Genomic DNA, 24297 nt, shown 5'->3' on the forward strand with positions numbered 1-24297 from the left:
ACAAAGCAGCATAATGGGTGGAAATCGCTCACATACACACAATTAGGTCACACGCACACACTCACAGATAAGTACACACACATTCACCACACACTTGCTGCTTCATAAAGATGGCACGCTGCAGAAGCTGCATCAATTATTGAAGGCCGTGGAAAGGTCTGGGCTCTCGCTTGTCGACGGGGCTTTGGCACTTGTCACGCACCCTCTCAGCGCTCCCGACGCCAGCCCTCTTGTCTTCATGCTACCTGGTTTTTTGTGTGCCCCCACCCCACCGCTTCTCCACCCTCCAGGTCCACTCCCCAGCCTCGCTCTAGAGAGCACAAAAGGAAAATCCCCACGCCTGTCTCCTCCTTGCCTCAACCCCCCTCATCTCCCCTTCTCTGTCTCTGCCCCAGCCTCTTCTGTTCTTCCCCTTGCCACAGCCCAGAGGCACTCCCTCACCCCTCCCTTACCCACTCTCCCAGACACTGCTCCTCCGTCTGCCTCAGCAGCTCTCAGTGGCCAGTGACATCTTTTCACTTTCCTTGTGCATACTTTGATTATTCTTGAATAATTTATGCTCTAAGCTCAACCTTCGTTTTATTATTTTTTTCAGCACTTTGCTGCCCTTTTCTTTCTTTCTTTCTTTCTTCATTCTTGGTATTTATAAATCTGATCAGTCAGATTTATTCAGCACATTTCAGGGATTGTTTTTGTGAGGTCTGTGTCGTAATTTGCCCGTTAGTATCACAGACCTTCCCTCAATACAGAACATCAGACAGACAGAAAACATTAGTGATTTCCTGCATTTCTCTGAGCACTTTCTGACAATCACCAGACAACTTGTTAGAACTTGTTGCATTCAAGTTTGACGTGTATGTGACAACAATGAATTTAGCTTTATATCTATAATAAATATTCACCTAGTGCCTGTTGTTAACATCTAAAAGACAACTAAGTTTATTAACGAATGCACATATGATCATACTTTATTATTCAATGTTTGAAGGGAGAAATTTGAGATTTTCCCAATATCATTCATTGCCAGCACTTGTTTATTTATTTGAGGGTGGAATTTATTGCAGAAGAGATTGCATATCCAGCAAAGGAGATTCAAACACACCCTCCCCTGAGACAAAATGTTCCCACAGCATTTGACTTGATGCTCAGTATTCAGCAACCCCAGCATAGATTCTCCAAATGCTGCCTGGAGTTGACACTGCCTATATTTTATACAGAATGCACAGATGGTGTGCTACCTATACAGAACTGGGCTGGTGGTGCAAATAGTTATGGATGAGAAAAAGCTGCCGTGGCTGCTGTTAATCACCTATAATAAGTCTGAGGCAGTGATGGGGAGAGACAAAAAGAGTTTCCTTCTTTTGTCAGCTCAGGGTCATTGTGCTCACCAAGGCCAAGCTGTGCCAGTTAACAGCCAATGCTCAACCAAGCTCAGCTGACAAATTAGACACTTTGCACGAGTCTAGCTGTGGCTTGGAAAGAAGAATCTAATAAAAGTACAAAGCACAAATGGAGGTTTCAGGCCCTGGTGAGGGTCTTTTTTTTTCTTTACAGATTGTCTCAATGATTAAACCACTTTCCCTTCACTTGGACAGTCTGGAGAGACTTTGTGGCCTGAGGAAATGAGATAACACTAATATTTAATCTACTGAGTGATTCTGCACAGCACACATTATCTCACCAGAGTGGCCCTGATCTCAAATAACACTGACAGAGCTGACAGAGCTAAAGCAAGACAGGACATGTCAGCCTGACATGATCTCAGTTATCATTATTTTATTATTATTTTTAGATTTATCAAACTGTGCTTTCTAGCGCCACTGGAAATGTCTAGCACAAATGGTTAAAAAGAAGTGTTACAGCACCTTCACAATTCACATGTGTTAAAAACACTAAACAGAACAGCAGGTGCACCGTCTTACTACTTAAGCGATCTATCATGTACATCTCAAATGACTGATTCGATGATAAGATTCAAATTTGTGCATATCCCAACTTTTGTAATCTTGATCTGAGTGTATTTGAAGCAAATCTTGGAAGGACAGAAAGTTTGGTGAGGCTGAGTAAAGTAAAATGAAAAAATAATAATTTGTGTGGTAACATGGAGGCTGTGTGACATGAGGCAGAAGAATCAGTGGGACATGTGACAAATTGTTAAGTCAGCTACTGATTCACCACACTGAGATTTAGCAAGGGCAGCTTGTGAGCAAGAGTGGAATCATCAAATAGAATACACAACTGATAGTTGTGTAATAGTAGTCGGTATTATATTGTTTCTTATGGTGTATTTTATTAACTATATTTAGACTGTTACTACCATTGATGTCTTAATATATTGTATTATGGAAAGAGTGACAAAACTTTGAGAAGCTAAACATATTTTTGCCATATTCCTTAATAAATGACTTATCAATTGATTATCAAAATAGCCATTAATATTTTGTTATTAAACAAATAAATCCTTTATATTGTAAGTTGTATATGAAATTATTATTCAGTTGTCATTTTCACTGCTATGTTCTTAATTTGACATTATTAGCAAAGTTTAGCAAATATTATAGGGGAAACCTTTCCATAGAAATTGTAGAAATGTATACCAGAAAAACACAATAAGCCCAACTCAGCACGGCCCAGTATTGCATAAGTAATGTAAGTGGCATGTAAACAGCCAACAGGCAGTGATAAGGAAAGCTAACCAACCATTAAGCCAGCGATCAGCAACCTACCGAGGATAGAACGCCGAACCAAACATATGGGGACTCTTTCATGTGAGAAAGAAAGAGAGAGAGAGAGGCAGACTGATAACAAGCCACAGAGAGAGAGAGAGAGACTGAGTGACATGCTTGAAATTCTGTAGGGAACCAGTTGCTACGGTAACAGGGAAGGTAGCCGGCTCCTGTGGGTGGTGTTACCATGACAACCACCCTCAGTGGCCAAGTGATGCTGAGAGGGAGAACGTAGAGGAGAGGGCTAAAGAAATGTGTGTTTACGGGTTCGATGGGAACAAGTGAGACATGAAGAGGATGGCAAGTGAGAAGAAGCTGATGTAAAATGTGGGAGAGCGACACTGGCCCTGCCGCTCACTGTTTCACCAAGTTTGTCTTTAAGCAGACCCTCGGTTTGCTTTGCTTTGAATAAGTGGCAAGCCGGTCCCAGCTGACCCAGCATTAGCTGTTTATCCCGCTGTTCATTAACGGAGCACCTCATTACCATGAACAGTAGGCCAAATGTGCTGTGCAGTGCAACCAAGAGACCTAAGAAAAGGTTATCCCCTCAATATATCTTTGCAGTTAGATGGGATCAGAGAAGCCACGCTGGGCTCTTTTATCAGTGATGGTGTTCTCTCTGAACTCTCACTGGGAGTTAAAGACCAGTTTGTTCCCACTGTGGTGATACCACATGCCTCTGAATTAAAGCAATGACCCAACATGTTGTGAAATTAAGTTAAATGTATTGTGCGTGGTGTGGATCTGGGGTCTCTGCCACTAATTAAAAGCATCAGTTATTGCATTTGGTTTTTTGGTCACACCCCCATCTGAAACAAGTATATATAGTAATATTAATATTAACACACACACACTACTGCTAACACACACTACCTCACATTCTCTTCATGAGGCTCACACAACGTACACACACACACACGTATATATATATATAGATAACCTCAAAGCCTCATTTCCATAAGATGCATCTGCTAGACAGGCTCCCGGGGGAGCTGGCACGATGTGATCAGAATTGTATATGTGCATAAATATGAGACAGAAGAAAAGAGATATGTGAATGTTTTAACCCCTATTCCCTCTCCAGCCAACTTACCCCCCCCCCCCCCCCCCCCCGCCCCCCCGCCCCCCCTCCCCGCTTGCAGGGTATTACTCTTCCATTGTTTGTGCCACTATATTGTGCATATATGTTACACTCAGCTCAGCACCAATTTTATTTATCTGACATGCTTCTGTTTAAAAGAAGCTGTTAATTTCAGTCATAAAAAGCAAGATATAGAATGCTTAAACACCAGAGGCAGGACAGGAGATTACCAGATTACTGCGATGAAAGTGCAGAGAGCATCAGAGGTCATAAGTCACGTGGATGAAATGCATCAATGTCACAAGGACTACTAAAGAATATATGACCTTGTCAGATAACTTCAAATTTCGCTTATTAATTTCAGTTCCAAAACAATTTGTGTTTCAAATTATTTTTTTCTCAATTAGAAGCTTTTTTTAGAAGCTTTTATTGTCATCATATTCAAGATTATAGTAGCTTTGCGAAAACTGCACTGTAGGTGGATTTGTATGAGATATATGTACCAACTATGTGTAATACTCAAAAATACATGAAGTGACAGGAAAAGTAAAAGTAGAATAGCAAGAAAGATGACATGTGGACCCAGACGAGAATACCCAAAAAGAAAGACTTCTCTACAGGACTTCTCTACAGACCTCTCTATCTACTGCTAAAACAACAGCATCAAAGACAGGGGCTATAGAGGCAGCAATGGCCCAGAGTATAAAAGAAGAGAGAGGCAAAAAGATGCTGGCAGCCTGCTGTTTGTCAGAGAGACCGTAGAAAGGCTGTTTGTCCTTAAGTGGATCAGTTATTACAGTCTTTTAACCTAAACATACCCTCATTTAGGCTTTGAGATTCCCTTAATCTACTTAAAACATGCCCAAGGGCATTATGTTGATGCTTTAAGGCTTCCAGTCTCATCTCCCTCCGCAAAAAATACACACTATTGCGATACCTCGCTCAACTGGTAAATAAAGTTATCATCCGTATATATGTCCTCTGTCTGAAAATGAAAATCGTTTTTGTTTTCCTAATCTCCATTAACCTTCTAAATTCAGGATTTCGTTCCAGGATGGATTACCAATTTCAGCTCAAAAGCCATTTACTGTGTCAATTAAATGCGGTGGGCACTTATTCAGTACTGCTCTTGTTCTGTTGTGATCACAGGATAATAATGATTTAATGTATTTATCATTAAAATATGCTCTTTTACTTAACAGGCCCAATATGTTTTGAATTATGTGGGAGAAAAGGTAATAATAGACTAATAGAATAATAAATTGTCTTAGGTTCATTTTACATTACACATACAATACATTTTAGCTGTGACAATGCACAACATGCACTTGGTAATAGAAATTTGAACCTTTGAGTCCCAGATGCGACTCAAGCCTTTTGAATGTGTTTACCATATAAATACTGATTTGGAGAGCTTGTTTGCATTGTGTCAGTCTCAATCTGCCGGCAGAAAATCCCTGATTCAGTGGCAATTGTGTTGACATTAGGATGTTTCAGATGGACCTGCAGTGCTCAAATCTCTGCTAAGCCGTTGATTCCTTCAATCCCCTGAGGTAGCTCTTCAGCTTGAAATCACATCAGCGGGCTCACAGTGTTTGGCATTAACATGTTGGCTTTCCCATGTTGTGTTGCTTCACTGTGAAGGAGGTTCAGTAGCGTTACGTAACAGCAGGAATTCATCAACAATGCTCCCAGAAGATGAAATCGTTTCACTTGGCTGTGCTGAAGAGACTGATTCTTGCAGGCCTTCAGTGTTTCCGGACTTTTTCTGGTTGGATTGATGAAACATTATTACGCAGTCGTCTGTCTCCCACATATCTGCAGGAGGCGGTAGCATAGAGAAGATTGTGAAAATGACCAACTATGCTTTGTGTTTTTGTCTTTTCTGGAGAGAAAACAAGCACAGTGTGGCGTCATTATGCTGCGTGACTCAGAAGAAGCATTTGTTGAAGTGTGGGTGGAACAGAGAGTCAGACATGCGTATAGGTTCAGCCTACTCTGTGCAACACAAGTATCACAATCACTTGTCTCATTCCGAATATTGCTCAGTACTACCTTTCCATGGAACTGGGAACACTACGCATGAAATCAATTTTATATCCGTGGGGGTTTCCGTTTTTTTTGTTGTAGTTTTTCCTTCTAATTGTATTGGACATTTTTGACAAGTTTTACTGCGGATGCTGAAGAAAGGCAGGATGTAAAAAAAAAAGAAAAAAGCTTACAGGAAACATAGCTGTGTTGCCTGCACAATGGAAGCAACACTCACGTGTATGCAATATAGAGCGTATGATAAAAAGAGAGAGAGAGCGAGAGAAGCAGGATGTGTGAACACGATATTTATGAGTCATATGAGTCCCAGCTGGGAAAGGTGAACTCTCTGTTCCCGTGGGTATGAAGCTTCATTTGAGTCCCATGGTGCTATCATACATCAGGGAAGTCTGTATCCAACTAAGGTCATGTGAATCCATGAGGAGACAACGACCTTTACAGAAGAAGTCAGTCAGTCAGGGCTGTCATACTCCCCTGCAGCAGCCTGTAGAGCGCTAGTTGGAAAGATATAGGCCACTCTGTTGTTGTATATGCAGACCCCAGGGGGCGCAACTCTGAATAAACATCCTTCTAAATAACCACAGTCACGAAATGGTTGGCACTGGCAGCCTCCAGATCTATGGAGTCTCTTGCAGTGATGCCATCTGACATGTCCTCTATTTTAAGCTATACTTGAAATTAAATCAAATATTCGGAGCTGGTTTTGGCTGCTGTTTCAGACCTAGATGAACCCTGGTGATTATGGGGCCATCTGCTCCCAGTGTGCCCAGCTGAGGGCTGTACCACTGTAATCTGGACTGATGGAGCCTGACTTAGAGGAGGCCGTGGTGTTTGCACATCTCTGCATCCAAAAGCTTTTGTTATAACAGTTGGTTATCAGGAACTGAAATGAGGTATTCAGTTTAGTATTGAATAAATAACTTTGTGTGGTCTACGGTAGGGAGCTGTAGAATAATACATAAAACACAATGCAATATTTTCCACTCTGCCCATCAGTCTCTTCTGAATAGAAAATGAATGGCTTCAATTAGCCATTAGTCAGAGATGTATAATAATGAGTGTCAGCGTACAGAGCTAACCTGCTTTATCCTCCTTTGTCCCCTCTGCACCATGAGAGTCAGGCAGACTAATGTTGCTACTCTCTAATAACTACATGCCACACCAGGAAGAGGCCTGATGGAGCCTATGAATAATTAAGCAACATGATTACAAAGATGAATGCTCCCAAATCTATCTGGCCATTTAGCACCGGCCTGGGGAGGGAGGCCAAACAGCAGAGTGTCAGGCATTGTGTGAAAGCTGTTAGGGAGGGAGAAGGAGACAAGAGGGATATCGAGGATGGGGTGGCTGAGGTGGATCGAGCTCAGCCTTGAGGTGGAGGTGGAGGAGGTGGGGGCCCAGGGAGCAGGAAGACGCCCACTATTCAGCCATCTGTGCTGCAGTGAAGCACAAAGACATGCCCAGGAAGGCCTGTTTGTGTGTGTGTGTGTGTTTCATACATTCATGGGTTATGCATCTATGAGGCCTATTTGTACGTGGGTGTGTTCTCAACATGAGTAATGGCAACTGGCCAGTCTACAATGTTATACTAATCATGAGCAATTCTACAGAAGCACACCATAGATAACTAAGTGCATAATTTGCACAGTGTAGAGCTCACTGCAGATACATTTGTGTATAAAAACAACTTTGTTTTTTTAAAGGCATTTACTGCCAACAAAACCTAATGGGATTTCTTTGGAGATTTAGTGACTTTAAGTATGTAAACTCTAGCAACATTTGTATTGTGAACAAATGTACAAGTGTTGCTGCCCGGAGCTTCCCTTGTTGTGCCAGAATCCCTGCTGTAATTTCACGACTCTCCAGCTGATGCGTAGCAGCCAAGGCTTCTTCTATGGCACTTTTTTTTTTTAAGGCACATTTCTTCACAGTATAATAGACAGACACAGTTGTCAAAGCAAAACCCCAGATAAACAAACAGATCCTGGAATTTTAAAAGTTGTTTTGTCTTCCTGGTCTGTGGCTGTTTGGTTATGTTGTGACTACATGGTGTATTTTGGTTACATGGGATATCCCAGATCCCTGTTGCTAAGTAGAGATTAGCTCCTCAGGGGTATGCTGTCCCTAGTTAATCATCGGGTGTCAGGCAACCTCCCTACAATATATCTCTGACCAGAGAGTTTGTATTTATGTAGAAGCTAGTGTATTTTCAAGTTTACATTGATTTATAGAGTGCTTGAAAAGCAAATTAAGTATGTGTCAAAGTGCATATACACAGGATATGCTCAGATAGGTTACATGCTCAAAATTACCTCAGGTAAGCATAACAAATGCAGCACAGAATAAATGAATTATAGATAAATTAAACTCAGAGAAACATGAAAAGATAAAGTAGAACAACTTGATAAAGTAGAACTTCCTTTGCATGCAAGTGTGAATCAAAACCAGAATCAATCACACTCGTGATAAAAAAAATAAAGTAATCCTATATGATTGTGGCTGTATGAGTAACATGCCATGTGGCTCCCAGCAGAGCAGCACTAAAAGACTCTGCATCCTCTTAAAGCTTCTGATGCATTTATAGTTTTATGCTCCAATGTACAGTCTGGCAGCAACTTGTAAAAGGTGAAAAATAATGGGTGGGCCCCTGTCCTCCGCCCCTACCGCTCTGGCTTGCCTGCCAGGGCCAGGAGATTGCATCATTACAGAGGATGAAGTCATCCCGCAACATAAGGGTGGAACAGGTGCTGAAAATTTAATTAGAACAGGGTGGAAGATGCTGGAGGAACATGTAAATGCACTGCCCTTGCCCAAAACTCAGCCCTGACTGACAGAAGTGTTTAGGTTTCAAGATCATATCAGTTTTAGGTTCCCATTTTGGACACTCCTCACTGAAGCAAAAATTCCCTGTACGAGAGGGATATCTGTGAAACTATTATTATAAATGCACCAGCTGTTCCACCACTTCTGGTCCAGCGCACAGTGTGTTCCCATCTCTGTGGGATCACTTTGTTTCCTCATGTTGCTTATTGCTATGGAGACTGTGGAGGTACACATGTGATTACAAAGTTAAGCAGCACAGTCAGTGTGCGGCGGATATGGAGAAGCCAAACAGAGAAAAACAGAATATCAAGGGAGTTAATGGAGGCAAAGAACCTGGCAAAAAGGCAGAAAGCCAATCGATGTCTCTGGCTTTATATCGCCAGGTCGTTATTAACGATGCAGCTTTCTCTGCAGTGGGGACCTGTCAGGCTTCTGGGCTGTCTGCCTGTTCAGCCCCATCAGCACTAGGACATGATATGTGGGACTCAGGATGGTTGAACAGCACTTCTTTACCAACCTCTGAACCTCCCGTCTCCCCCATGCTTGCAGCCGGTGCTGTACGGAGATGCTTCAGTACACTACAGTATTTTCTCACTGAGACATGGAGGGCAGCTCTGCAGCCTGTCCTTTACCAGAGAAGACGCACAATTGCTGACAGATTGTGAGGCATTATTGTGAATCCAACTGGATCAGTGTGCCTCAGCTCCTGATGGAGGCTGGCAGTGTTCATAGACTTACACTGCCGTGCTTACACCACAGCAGTCTTTGCTCTAATTGACATCAAAATGGAAATTGCGTACCACCAAGACACTGAAAATCTTTGATGGCATGTTTTTCAGTCCAAAGGGAATTTTCCAGCTATAATTTGTAAGTATAAAGCATGAACAGAGCAGCTTAATGAAGGCACAAGAATGTGATTCATTCACTGTAGCAAAATCTATTTTTAGCTGTGAATGAAAAACTTAATCCTTCACAACAGAGGACTATTGTCTATGTCTGTTTAATCTGTATCTGGTCAATACAGCCATGTGTCTTCTAAAGACCCCCAAAGTATTGTGAGAAAAGCACGTTTTGTTCTTTGGATTTTTGTAAACATTACCTGTTGTGGGAAGGTTTCGGTTAAATTAAGAGCACGTTTTCAAATAATACTCAGTAATATTGAGGTATGTTGTCAGTCATTTATGCTTAAATGAATCTAACAAGTTGGCTGCTCTGTGAGGCTGTGCTCTGTCCAATCAGTACCTACAGTAGCTACACATTACTTTCTGTGTTCTGTTTTCTTCTCTCGTCTGCAACCTCTCCTGATTTTGCAGTTGACTGTTTTTATCAGGTAGACTTTACACTTGGTTGACTGACCAATTTGCCATTTAAGCAAGATTATCAACTTGGCAAATCCTCTCCACCTTCCTGCTGCACAGACAACAGGCTGTGCCCTGGCTGGACTTCAGGTTGGAAACTGGCAGCGTGTGTGACCTAAGGCTTAAGAATGATAGATGTAATTCAATCTGTTGGATTGAGCAAAATGTCTGTTCATCAAAAGGTATGAATAGCTTAGATTGTCCTGGCTCAATTGTAAGATCTGTATAGTTTAGTGTAATATGGTGGTTAAGGTTCCATGTGACTAAACCATGATCACATACAGTAAATAAAGCAAATGAAAACTGCATGTTCTCAAATAACAACAGCAATAACAACATTCGGTGGAATTAAATCAAGGTCCTATCTGTCATGCACAGTTTTGCCAGATTTGTCCCACGATCCTTAGTGTTGCATTAACTGATCTCTTGAGTCAGTGTTTAATTTTTTACAATGACCCTGTCTACATTAAGCACTTTGCAAATAAAAATGTCATATAAGACAGAATACATTTCTGTCCAGCAAAGAATGCTTCCTAAAAACGCTGTCACCATTTTTGGGCAAGAATAAAAACGACTGACGCACATAGATGACAGTTCCTATTATCACTGTGAAAATACAATGACACAGTACAATGAAACACCTACAGAGGCACCGTGTGGCATTCATACAGCAGAGCAGAGTGGGTCTATGTGACATCAGCCTCTGAGTGATGTTCATGTCATGCTGTCGCTGTGTCTGTCTGTGGTGACAACCAGCGTGTGGAGAAGGCCGTGATTAGACTCCAAACTGGGTCAAAAACAAGCAGGAGGTTTTCTGCTGTCACGGAGGAACAGACCAACAAAATATATGTCTTAAAATGGTATTTCTTATTAGGGATTATCACGAGAGGGAGATCTAATCTGGTCCCAGATCAGGCTGGAGATTGGGTGTGCGGCCTTGCCGTGCTGGAGGTCAGGGCCTCAGGCTCCTGATGGACTGCTATTGATTGGGGAGAACGTGGCGATACAGTTGCAGTCGCTCATCATTGATTTTCTGCAAGTGCAGTAGTGGAGAGCAGGCAGAATGAGAGAGCTGGACCAGGGGGAGCTGCCAGGTTATCTTCTCAAATATCCGGAAGTTTTTTTTTTTTTTTTTTGTGGCACTGACCTTCCCTGAGTCAAAGAGATATATCTCTTTAGACGTTAGCTCAGCAGCTTGTTTCAGCAGCTTCAGCAGTGTTTTCCTGTGCTTATCCAACAATACACATAACTAATAAAAAATCTCCAGTTCAGCACTGTCAATAACTAACACTTAGCCATTTAGTCTTCCAGGAGAATCTAACATTTCATACTGTGAAGCTAGTAGTAAAAGAGTTTCAGTTAACCTAACCTTTGCGGCAGCCAGTGTTCCCATTCATTTGACTGTGGGGTGATCATTAACCTGCAGGGACTTGAAACTTGCTAGAGGTGAGTAATCCATCACAGTGAAGATGTCAGCAACTGCTGACAGCTGAAACTTGGCTGCAAAATAGCATTGTTTTAGAGAGGTGTTGTCAAAAAAAAAGACAAACAATGATAAGTATGGACAACAAGAAAAAGTCAGATTAATAGCAATAAAAAATGTAATTATGTTCAAAGCAGAGACAGTAATTTCATTATGAATCTATACGATAGCACGTGATAAACTTTCAACCACAACCGCAGCTAATGAAAAACATGTACCGTAAAACAGAGCGTTGTGTTTACAGCCCATGACCCTGAAAGTGGTTCAGTGAGAAAAACAGACAATCTTTACTGTGATGAATTACCTGTCTCAAGCAACTTTGCAAGCCTCTGCTAACTGATATCCAAACAATATTAAAATGCACAGAGAAAACAGTGGCCTGTGAGGAAGAGAAAATCCATTCATGGATCTAAAAAATTCTGGTATGCTCTGGGAAATGGTCAGCAGTAATGAAAAGTTGGGCTGTAATTTGTAAGAAATCTGCTAAGACACGCAGAAACACAAACTCCTCTTAGTGTAATCATAATGCATAGACTGCTCAGGGCTTATTATATTTATTGTGCGTTTACTCAAAGGGTTTTATATATTTATTTTATTCGGTATGAATTTTAATTAGGACTTCAAACACTTGAGCTCCAGTCGGCCAAAGCAGGGCTTCCCTTTGATCAGGCGTCACTCTCTCATATTTTTTTTTTCTCTCCTCAGTTCCTTCCCTTTGGGCAACTTCCTTCTAATTGGCTCAGCGTCGCTCATCTTGTCTGTCGTCAGTAGGTCTATCTCTCTGTCTGTCAGCGCAGATGAAAGGATATGAGCCATACATGGGCTCCGGGGTGCGGGGTGCCTTTTTGAAGAGTTTCGGGGTTGGACAGTAAATATTATCACATGTTCTCTACCATGAATGTTACTGACAAATGATGCTCTGAGAAACTGACATCTTTTAGTTCAGTTACTCCATGTGATCTGTAGGAGTCCAGTGTGATTGTCTTTGGAAAACAGCTCAGAGATGACTCAGACATCTAGTGGAACATGATATACGTTTACACTTTCTGGTGATTCTTAAGCGCCCACTGCTGTCATGTTTTCTGAAAAAAAAAATCTGTCTGTTATGGTAGATCAGGTCCTTGTTCGTGCTGTTTATAGAGCCTTTTCCTCCCTACCTAATCCCTCCCCTCCTTTATTCCTCCCTGGGCTCTGTCTGTCTCCGTGCTGTGTGTTAATGTAGTGAAGTGGCCCGTCGGTCAATGAGCTTGTATTAACACCTGACTCCCAACCCTGGCTGCTGTTTGTTCCTCTATGTGGGGTCCCCTGGGCCCTCCCACCAGGCAGAGGCAACATATCCCATGATCAATAACAACATCCTAGAAGGCCGCTGGAGGAGGGGAAGGAGGGAGAGGGGGAGCAGTCTTTTACATACGCTTGTATATTTTTGCTGTGCACCCTCCTCTTCATCCACCATCTATTCCTGCTTTTCTCAGCTCTCAGTACTGTCAGCAAACAGGGAGTATATGGGCCGGCAGTCAATAAGTCAGGCTTTTTATTGGCTCTTCTTGTCATCCTCTTCAGGGTTATTTCAACAGGGAGTATTCTGTGGATCTATCCTGATGTTTTTTTTTAAAGTTTGCCAATATTCTCTTAAAGCTCACAGTGTGCACTAAATTCTCCTGTACATTAGCTTCCTCTTCCTGTCTACATTCTCGCTTCTCTGCTTCGATCTTTGACTCTCTCTCAGTCTTGCACGCAGGCTTACACTCTCTGTCTAATGTTGGATAGTGCTGGAGTGCATTTAGGAATTATCTGTGGTCTACCCACCCTGGATCAGCTTCAAACACAATATTATCTGCCACCGTGTTTGTATCGACTCTTCACCTCTCTTGACTCTCTCTCTCGCTTCCTCCCTGTGCTCTCTAGGCTCTGGCCATGACCGAGGTGAACGGGCCAGGCCCCCAGGCAGCAGAGCCGCAGATTGCCATGTTCTGTGGCCGTCAGCTCCTGCACATGAACCTACAGACTGGGCAGTGGGAGCCGGATCCTCAGGGCCGGCAGGGTTGCTTCAAAGAGCCCAGCGAAATCCTGTCCTACTGTCAGGAGGTATGGTCCTGAACCTTGCAAGGGAAATAACTTAAACCTGAACAAATGTTATGAACACCAGTCTGGATCGATGCCTCTAACAGCAGCATTATCAAAATCAGAATCGTAATGGCAAAGTAGTCAGGAGTTCTGAAAGAATGAAGCGCAGGGAAATTGTGTAAAATGTCATATTCTTTTTCTCTAATTTGGTTTGTCCAATACCTGCCCTGTCAAATCTATATATTTAACCATATATAGTAGAGAGATGGTGGCCTGTTGAAATATTACAATATTTCATTTGCACCACCATCACCCTATCGTCTGTTGTTACCGGATATGTGTACTCTTTAACATCTACTGTAAGGTAAGCAGTGTTACACATATTCTCCACGCAGTCCTCCTACAGTTGTATTTATTGGAAGTGCAACTGTAAAGGCAACCAAGCGCCACCTGGAGGCCAAAGTCCATATAGCTGCCACAGAGAGCAGTAGTCCCGAATGGACTATAATGCGATTAGCTGGCACATTATGCATCTGTGATGGCTTTCACACAAAAGCAGTCCTTTTTTTTTTTCCTTGACATTTGTGAAGAAAGCATTTTAGCGTGCATTCAGACTCTGGGCCAGCTGCAAGTCTCTCACTATTCATCCTCATTATGAGTTTAGGCATCAAATTATTGGCCTGGACTTTAAATGAAAGCAGTCAGATGTGAAATTGGAAATACAAAAGACAAGAATGTTAGAAAGACAAGAATGTTCACTGAAGTTCTAACTTCAGTATGCCATGTCTAACATGGCTTAAGACAAAGGCCTTACACAGCTTCATATAAACAGTTAGAAACTATGTTGCATGACTCTTTCCCTTGTTAGTCTTCTCCCCACTGACTGTGTTCTCCTTCCTCTTTCTCCCTGATCCTGCTACTTTCATTCCAACCCCCCCAACCAATCCCCGAACCTCTTCTCTAACCAATCCTTCCCCATCCACTGCTCCTCTTGTCTTCAATCCCTCTGTACTGTCCATCCATCTACCTGTTTCTGTGTCTCTGTCGTCTCTGCATGTACCTTTACGTCCAGATGTACCCAGCGCTTCCAATCTCCCATATAGAGGAGTCAAAAAGACCAGTCACCATCCACGCCTGGTGCAAGAAGGGCTGGGGCCATTGCCAGACACATCCCTTCATAGTCCTGCCCTACCGCTGTCTAGGTAAGAACAACACACCTCACTGTCGTTAGATAAGTACAAGGATACATAGGTTTAGATTTTCTGTGTGCCCCTTCTGGAGAAAGTGCTTCCTTCAGTCACGATGGAGAGAAGAAACAAGTACAAAAAAGCATCGTTTATATTTCTAGACTGACTATGTGCTTGACGTCATGCCGTCTGCTTTCAAAATTAGTTGACAGTGGAAACAGAATGGAAACGCCAGAAGGCCAGATTCATGCCAGGGTCATTGCAGACCACGAGACCACTTCTGAAATAGTTCAACATAATTGTTTACCAAGGTTTAAATAAGAAAACTGAGACCACTCTCATGTCTGTCTGTTAAATATGAAGACTCCAAAGTTAATGTCCAAAGATGATAAAATCCACCTACCAGCATGATAAGCTTAGTAAGTAAATCAAGTAGATAACAGAGTGTGTTTTAAAGGGGACTTGTGAAATATAAAAACTAAGCAGTTACATAACTTATATTTCATAAAATAAAGAATGGCACGTATCATAACTCTGTGTCAAAGCATATTTATGTGCTGGGGCCCCCCAGCAGCTTGCCTGGTAGAGTGTGTACTAGTGAAGGCTGATTCCTTACTGCAGTGGCCGGGGTTCGAATCCAGCCTGGACCCTTTGCTGCATGTCATGCCCCAAATTTCTTGTCTAAGCAAGACTTTAGATTTACACATGGCTTTACATTTATTTCATTTTTTGAACTTGAGTGCCATTGCCTTTGCATCTCCACCCAGCCCTCTAATTGTGTTAATAAATCAGGGTATGCAGTTTGATGCACACAAAGCACCATGTACAGCAAGACAGTATTGCAGAGACGCCATGGCTGCTAGAAGCCACAAGGGGGGAAGATCAGCTAACAATAGACAAGTGAATGAATGAGTAATGAACAGTGAGTCGCTCTGGAGTCATGAAGCCCTTTGATTAGTGTGCACAGCTCCGTGGAACTGGCGCTAGCTTGTTTGATTTCTACTGTACTGGCAGCGTGGGTGAAAACTTTCCTTTATGTATGAACCCTAAAGAAGTGCATGCAGTAATGGTGCTGTGTGAGGAAGAGTAGTGAATGCAAAACAGAGGCTTTAAAACTTGTTCTTCGTTTCTCAGTGGTTTGTTTTATATAAAAAGAAAAAGTTCTTCATTTATGATCTCAATGAGCACAGCACATTTTTACTTCATGTCTTTGACCTGCTACTGTAACTGCAGTTTGTCTATTTAAAGTGCTTGAAGTTAACACATTGATGCTTTCTGTTAGACCTAATTTGTTCAGCCCATCCCCCTTTGACTATTCTGGTTCGCTATCAAACAAGTTTGACTCTTCAAACACTGACACTGACCTGCTTGAAAGCAGCTAACACTGACCTCACCTTTTCTTCCCTCTTGCCGCAGAGGGCGAGTACGTAAGCGAGGCCCTTCTGGTGCCCGACCGATGCCGATTCCTCCACCAGGAGCAGATGGATGCTTGTGAGAGTTATGTTTACTGGCACAACATTGCTAAGGAGGTGAGAAGGACACAAACATGACAGTTGTACAGTTTTTAGACAAATTGTGCACAACTTTCCATGTGCACCATGAACTTTCCACTGCAGATTTATAACCTTTTGTGAAGCCAGGCCTAGTAGCGATAGCAGATAAGATTAATAGGTCTAGGTGTGAGTTGTGTAGCACGTCATAATTTGTCAGTACGCCTACCTGTGTTGTTTGTTAGAGAAGGAAAAGTGGCAGAGTTCAACCTGCAACACTCCTTCATACCTCCTCCTGTTAACTTTTTATGTTTTAGGAGAAGAAACTCAGAATTCAGTCTTGTTATATTTAGATGTTACAGTGTTTGATGTTACTTTTAACTTCAAAATGTTAATTTCACCCTCATTACACATAATACAAAGTGTTTTTAACACTTCTGATCTGATCTGATTCCTCCCTAACAGGAATGCACTGCAGACAATCTGGAGCTCCACAGCTACGGCATGCTGCTGCCATGTGGAGACCACTTCCGGGGGGTCGAGTATGTGTGCTGCCCAGGCCGAGGGAGTTCCAGCGGTAAAGGAGAAACAGAGGAGAGGGATGTCCCTGCAGGTCCTCAGACATTCACATCCCAGACCAGTGGAAAACTGAATTCTGTGTAAGATGCTAATATATTCAACTTGACGACATAAAGATGTTAGCGGGTGAGAGGTCGTGTGCTAGTAGTCATCAGAGTAATGACCGAGTAATTTTCCACAGCACCAAAGTAACAGCCCCCACCCCAAGCCCCTCCCCTGACACAGATGTGGATGAGGCCGACATGGAAGAGGAGGATGATGAAGTGGTGGAAGAGGAGGAGGAGGAGGAAGTCGATGAGGAGGAAGCAGAAGAGGAGGAAGTGGAAGAGGAGGAAGAAGAGGAGACAATGCTTGTCAAAGATCCAGATGAGTATGAATACCCTATTGACTCAGGACCCTACCAGACATCAGACTATCTGGACTCTTTCTACTATGAGAAAAACCACAAGCCCACCACCTCGGCACCTCTGATGAAGGGAGACAGCGGTGAGTGTTGTCATTTTTTCCGTTAATCCTTCCATTGGCTGTGATAAATCATACAAAAACATCTTATTCAATGGAAAATAAGCTTTGTGTTTTTTTCCCAACACATTTGCCCCCGCTCACTCATGCACCTCATGCATGGATGTGGTAAATTCATCAACACATTGGTGCTTATATTGTTTCCACTTGAGTTCTTGACTGATCATTAACCTCACAACCTGTGTATGTGTGTGTCAGGACCATCGAGTGTATGTCACACATTAACACCCACAACAACATCCAGGCTTCAGCAGGGTACATTGCTGGTATGCACAGATGAAAACTAATGAAACTAATCCAGTTCACTTAAAGTCTAACCCAAATTATGTCATATACGTTATAAAATATGTAGAATTCGGCTTAAATAATCCTCAACCATGTGAATGTTTCATTTTATCCAGTTCCTAGAGAGATGTTGTACTTGCATTTAAAATAATAAAAGTATTAAACCAAAGTGAAATGGGGTTTGGGATTGGTAATGTTTAATCTTATTTTTTTAATATTTGGAAGCAGTTGAAACCTCCACAATCTTTAGTAATGATTAATCTTGTGTGTTACACAACATGGTGTTTGTTTCCTTGGTAATATGGTGGGGTTACAAAAAACATTAGAAATGTCATCTTCCATCCAAATTTTTGCCGACACAAAGCAGATGTTGTTTTCCATTGTTTCTTGTTTCATTTTTCCCATTCCTCCAGTTTAACTCTTTAAATTGCTTTCCCACATTCTCTCGCTACTTTCTCAATGCAAACCCGTTTGCATTTTGGCCAGGGCTGTAATTACTGGATGATTGCTTTCTGGCTCTTGGAGAATGCACAACAGTAACAACCTCTGTATTCTGTCTTTCCCACCCAGTGACTACACCTCGGCCCACAGATGGCGTTGATGTTTATTTTGAGAAGCCGGTGGATGACAGTGAGCATGCCAACTTCCTGCGTGCCAAAACAGACCTGGAGGAGCGCAGAATGAAGCGCATCAATGAGGTGAATTTCACAGGGCTGAGAACAGGCTAATAGTCGGTTGGCTGGCAGGTCAGACTGTTGACAGTCAATTCATTAATCTGGGATGAGACTCCCTGTTCCATTGCTCTCGGTCCCTAATCTAATTCTCAGAATGACAGGGCCACTGGCCTGTACATGTTTCACCTTCCCATTTTGGGAAGCAGATACAGAAAAAAAAGAAAAATAAATTCTGGATATGCCCCTAAAAAGTGTCAGCCTGGGACTGTGCTGTAAAACTTAAATTATATATCATGGACAGTCTATATCTATACTTTTTCATAATTAATCCCCTTATAACTGTAATATAATACTATTAAAATGCAGAACAGTAATCTGGAATAGTAACCTTTTATTGCCTAGTGCCTGCTTTATACTTCGCATTGGTTGCGTAGGTCGAGTTTCATACATGATGGAAGTTTAGGGTTTATCACATTGCACATCTGACTATGTTTGCATGTATGTGGGTGTTTATCTTTGCTCACAATCTCAAAACAGCTTCTGTACAACTTCGAGATTTGGGTTTTGGCTGTGGTATTGCACACCACAAATACGACATTGCCACCCAGCCATAAAAACATTATAAATGTTCTTCTAAAAGAAAAACAACTCATCAGTGAGTCAACCAGTGGTCTGCTTGTTTTTTTTTCTCTTTGCACCAGACATTCCACATAACTGTGAACATGCTTTGTTTCATAATGATGTTTCGTAATTTTGAGGACTACATGTACTCTCTCTCTTACGGAGAGTTTGATGAGTAGATTGATAACACCCTATCTCATATCTGTCCTTTAAATACAAAGCTACTAGCAGCTGCCGGTATGTGTATATGAGTGATTTCGTCTTTCTATTCCTCAGATCATGAAGGAATGGGCGGAGGCAGACAACCAGTCAAAGAATCTGCCAAAGTCAGAGCGACAGGCCCTGAATGAGGTAAGTGGACTTTTGTCATCCTGCTTTATCGATTCTTGATTCTGTGATTTAAATTCTCCTGTGGAAACATAAACATCATCCTTGTATCTACTCCCTCATCTTTCCCCAATCAGCACTTCCAGTCTGTGCTGCAGACGCTGGAGGAGCAGGTCGCTGGAGAAAGGCAGAGGCTGGTGGAGACTCATCTTGCCAGAGTTGAGGCTATTCTCAATAACAACCGCCGCCTGGCTCTGGAGAACTACTTGACTGCTGTACAGTCTGACCCCCCTCAGGTAAGTGCATCATGGAGGACAGAGGAGATGAGATCAGAACAGATTTGCTTTAGATTCTTTCCCTGCAGTAGACAGTGACTTCATCTCAGTGCCTGACATTTCTTCAACATATTGTCTTCCAGCCGGAGCGCGTTCTGCAGGCTCTGAAGCGATACATGGCTGCAGAGCAGAAGGACCGCAGACACACACTCAGGCACTACCAGCATATTGTGGCTGTTGACCCCCAGAAGGCTGAGCAGATGAAATTCCAGGTGTGTGTCTGTCTGAAATGCTTTTCGCACACATTTGTGCTTTTGGGATGCGAGGCTCCTTTTTGCTGACCATAAAACACACAGAACATTGTGTGCTGAAGAGTTAGTACATGCTGCAGATAAGTTAATAAATACTGAACTCACAGAGGTGAGTTCTCTTTTCACTGAGCTAAGATCAAAGCTGATCTTTGCTGACTTCAAAAAAGTGGTTTTAGACACATGGCTATCTCAAAAACATCGTGTATTAATTTAAGGAGCCAATTCACTGCTAGGATTTTTTGTCGACCCTTTCTTGGTAAAAAGCCTTTGCAGATTAGATTTTTATATTTTTCAGGTGTACACTCATCTCCATGTGATTGAGGAGAGGATGAATCAGAGTCTTGCACTGCTGTTCAAGGATCCCACTTTGGCTGAGGAGCTGCACAATGATATTCGTAAGCTAAACTGTTACCCATCGTTTTCTCAGATTCAGATTTCAGTATTGATGACCTATGTTTTTTTGTTTTGTTTTTTGTTTGTTTTTTTCTTTATGTATCACCTGTAGAGGAAGTGATCAAGGCAGAACGAGGAGACATCAGTGAGCTCATGACCACCTCCTTCTCTGAGACGCGCACTACTGAGGAGCTCCTGCCAGCTGAGAGCGAGGAGGAAAAGGATGATGAAGAGGAAGAGGAGAGAGCCTTCCAGAACAGGCCTTATCCTCCCCACATTGGTACATATCCACACGCTACTCATACACACACCCACAACTTCAACATCCTTGAGTCTGTCTTAATTGTGTAAATGAGATGTAAAACAATGAATGGCTTCTCTTAGGTTTCAGTGTTAATACCTTTCCCCCTTTTTTTCTCTCTGCAGAACCACAGTCTAATAAGAAAGGTAGGCTGGTAGTCAATATCATTAAAGCACAGAATTTTATTCTTTATACTGAGTGTAAAGCTCCCAGCTAAATGTGTTTTTGCCTTTTTGACTCCATCTTTAGTGTCTGCAGTGGATGAATATGATTATACCACATCTGAGAGAGGCCCCACTTATGAATATGAGGAAAAGGTAAGATGATGGTCATTTTGGCCAGTCTAAAAGGCTGGCGATGTTCCAGATAGACTAATCCAATAAATCACTTTACTGTTACACATTTTCTCTCCTCTTAGATCAACACCTCTGCGGAACTCAAGCAGGTAGTCAACAAGCCTCCTGAGATTGCGAGAGATGAACTGGTAAGGGTTGAGTATAAACATCATGATGCTCTTGTGGTTTAAAAAAAAATGCGTTTGACTGCTTGAAGAAATTAGCATGAATTCAAATTGAAATTACATTTGAATTATTTTGTCCCCATCATGCATCCCTTGTTTAACTGCATGTTTCCCTCTTTCCATAGCAACCTGATGCCTTGGAGACATTTAACCGTGGCGCCATGGTGGGCTTGCTGGTGGTGGCTGTGGCGATTGCCATGGTAATGGTAATCAGCCTGCTGCTGGTGCGCAGAAAGCCATATGGCACTATCAGTCATGGCATCGTTGAGGTACGACCCCAGATGGACCTTAAATTTAAGCTGAAAGCTGTCTTAAAGGACCACACCTGTGGTCTTGCATTTTAAATTTTAACTAAAAGAACTACATATATGTTACATTATTACCCGTAGTAAGACTGTTTAAAGCATATCAAATGTTTTTAGAGTCATTTCCTATCTTCCACTGGCTTCCGTTTATTTCACATATAATATGTCAAATTGGAGGAATAAATGCAATCTACACATCCACATTCACATCATGCCACCCACATTTAATTTTGTGCCTTTAGGATTTGACTTGATAGTAACACAATATTACAAAACAAGGGTAATAAAGTAAAAAAAGGTAACAAAGATACATTCAAGACCCACGGTAATGTTGGCAATGTTTCAATTTACTGCAAGCTGATTTTCAACTATGAAATAGAAATGGAAACCAGTGGCTGATTGGAAGGATGAGTGTCAGTTTGAAGACTTGCGGTATGCTTAACTGTCAGCAAAAATATAAAGTACAATAACTCGTTATTTGCAAAAACATGTCAAAATCACAGGTGTGACCCTTTAAGTTAAAGAAGTAGTTTGATATTTTGGGAAATATACTCATTTGCTGTCTTGCCCAAATAGTTAGAAGCGTTAGAAGATTGATAACACTCTCATGGCTGCTCAGTGACAATGAAGCTACAGCCTGTAGCCTGTTAGTTTACAGTAGCTTTGCATAAAGTCAGTCAGTTTGGCACTGTCAAAAAAAAAAAATCTGCTTGCCAGCACATAGAGAAGTTTATTGTTTCTTTTTGCTGTATAAGATGTAGTCCATCACATAAACCCCAGTAAAATGCATTCTTTATACTAAGGACATAAATATGCATATTTCCCCAAATGTCAAACTCTTCCTTTTGTCACAACAGAGCAAGGACTTGGACCCAAACACACAACTCCACAGACAAAATCAAAAGTAATAATTTTTATTCTTACAAAGTAGCAAATAAAAGTAATCCATAAACGTGAAAAGGGCACAAAAACAGTACAAAACGCGAACACAAACTAGTGAGGAAAAAGATGTTTCCTCACCTGAGAAGTGAAAAGCCAAACAAGAAACAAAGTAACAAATAACACATAACCTGACTTGAGATACGATGGTGAGAGATAAAACGCTAGTTCACTGGACAAGAGACAGAGACGCAGACAATATATACACTCAAGGTAATGGGGAACACAAGACACCTGGATCCCTCCTCCAGAGGGGGTCTGGAGGAAGGATCCAGGGACTGGCTGGATCCCTCCAGCTCCGCCCGACCAGACGGGCGGAGCAGCTCAGATGACCAACCAGTAGAGCGAAGGCGAGCCACCGACTGGAGGCGTGGGGCAGGTGTCGGCCGGGGAAGAGGCGAAGCTGGAGGGCGATGGGGGTGAAGACGAGTCCCCTCCGTAGATAAGGAGGCAGCTGGCCGGGGAGATACGATGATGAGAGATAAAACGCTAGTTCACTGGACAAGAGACAGAGACGCAGACAGTATATACACTCAAGGTAATGGGGAACACGTGACACCTGGATCCCTCCTCCAGAGGGGGTCTGGAGGAAGGATCCAGGGACTGGCTGGATCCCTCCAGCTCCGCCCGACCAGAAGGGCGGAGCAGCTCAGATGACCAACCAGTAGAGCGAAGGCGAGCCACCGACTGGAGGCGTGGGGCAGGTGTCGGCCGGGGAAGAGGCGAAGCTGGAGGGCGATGGGGGTGAAGACGAGTCCCCTCCGGAGATGAGGAGGCAGCTGGCTGGGGGGTAGGTGTCAGCCCAGTTGCCGACTGGAGGCGTGGGGCAGGTGTAAGCTGGGCCGCCGACTGGAGACGTGGGGGGGTCGGCCGGACTGCAGACTGGAGGCGTGGATGAGGGGTCGGCCAGACCGCCGACTGGAGGCGTAGAGCAGGTTTCGGCCAGACCGCCGACTGGAGAAGAGGGGCAGGTGCTGGCTGGACTGCCGATTCAAGACGAGGGGCAGGTGTTGGACGGGGCGTCGACTGGAGGCGTGGGGCAGATGTCGGCCGGGCCACCGACTGGAGAAGAGGGGCGGGTGTCCTTCTTCCAGTAGCTTGAGCCCGGCTGTTGGAGCTCAAGCAGACTACCAAGACAACGTGTGACTAACGAAAGCTCTTCACTGAGAGCTTTCATGTCTACAGGGTCTTGGGACAGGGACAAGAACTTGAGCTTCGAGTCAGCCTCACAAATGGGGTTGGCTGGGTCCATATTTGGTCAGTTAGTTCTGTGACAACAGAGCAAGGACTTTGACCCAAACACACGACTCCACAGACAAAATCAAAAGTAATCAATAAGTAATCATAAGTAATCAAATTTTTATTCTTACAAAGTAGCAAATAAAAGTCACCCATAAACGGGAAAAGGGCACAAAAACAGCACAAAACGCAAACACAAAATCAGGAAAAAGATAGAACAACCTGAGAAGCGAAAAGCCAAACAAAAAACAAAGTAACAAATAACATATAACCTGACTTGAGATATGATGACAAGAGATAAAACGCTAGTTCACTGGACAAGAGACAAGACGAACTGACCCTGAACAAAGGGAGACGCAGACAATATATACCCTCAAAGTAATTGGGAACAGGTGACACCAATTAGGGCGGGGCAGACAATCACAAATGGCGGGAAACTAGACAAAGACAGGAAGTAGAACAAGACAAGATACACAAGGGCTATGATTTCAAAATAAAACAGGAACTATAAACAAAACTTAACAAGACTCTGAAAAGGTCCAAATGTCCACAAAAGGGTTCAGAAAACAGCCCCTTAGGGGCTAGTCATGACACATTTAAGTTGTCGACAGTTGTCAACAAACTACTAAATATGATGATGACTGGTAATGTTCATGAAGATAATTTTAGCTGAAGCTCAAGAGCTGGATCACACCTCTTCCTGTCATTCATCTAAAACACCTCTCTGGCCTGCATGCGTTTT

At 42.7% G+C, this 24297-nt stretch overlaps 1 protein-coding gene across 2 annotated transcripts in view; it reads left to right on the forward strand.

Moving 5' to 3' along the window:
• Positions 1-24297, forward strand: part of aplp1 (amyloid beta (A4) precursor-like protein 1) — a 32688-nt gene that overhangs the window by 5128 nt on the left and 3263 nt on the right. For both annotated transcript variants that reach the window (XM_041043813.1, XM_041043815.1), the window contains exons 2-16: positions 13429-13608; positions 14660-14789; positions 16191-16303; positions 16730-16923; positions 17025-17329; positions 18221-18348; positions 19222-19296; positions 19410-19568; positions 19691-19819; positions 20154-20253; positions 20364-20531; positions 20678-20698; positions 20802-20869; positions 20971-21036; positions 21198-21341. In XM_041043813.1, the coding sequence (XP_040899747.1) occupies positions 13429-13608; positions 14660-14789; positions 16191-16303; positions 16730-16923; positions 17025-17329; positions 18221-18348; positions 19222-19296; positions 19410-19568; positions 19691-19819; positions 20154-20253; positions 20364-20531; positions 20678-20698; positions 20802-20869; positions 20971-21036; positions 21198-21341 (1980 nt within the window). The remainder of the gene's footprint in view (positions 1-13428; positions 13609-14659; positions 14790-16190; positions 16304-16729; positions 16924-17024; positions 17330-18220; positions 18349-19221; positions 19297-19409; positions 19569-19690; positions 19820-20153; positions 20254-20363; positions 20532-20677; positions 20699-20801; positions 20870-20970; positions 21037-21197; positions 21342-24297) is intronic.

This window comes from Toxotes jaculatrix, chromosome 8, assembly GCF_017976425.1.
Source record: "Toxotes jaculatrix isolate fToxJac2 chromosome 8, fToxJac2.pri, whole genome shotgun sequence".
Taxonomy (NCBI): domain Eukaryota; kingdom Metazoa; phylum Chordata; class Actinopteri; family Toxotidae; genus Toxotes; species Toxotes jaculatrix.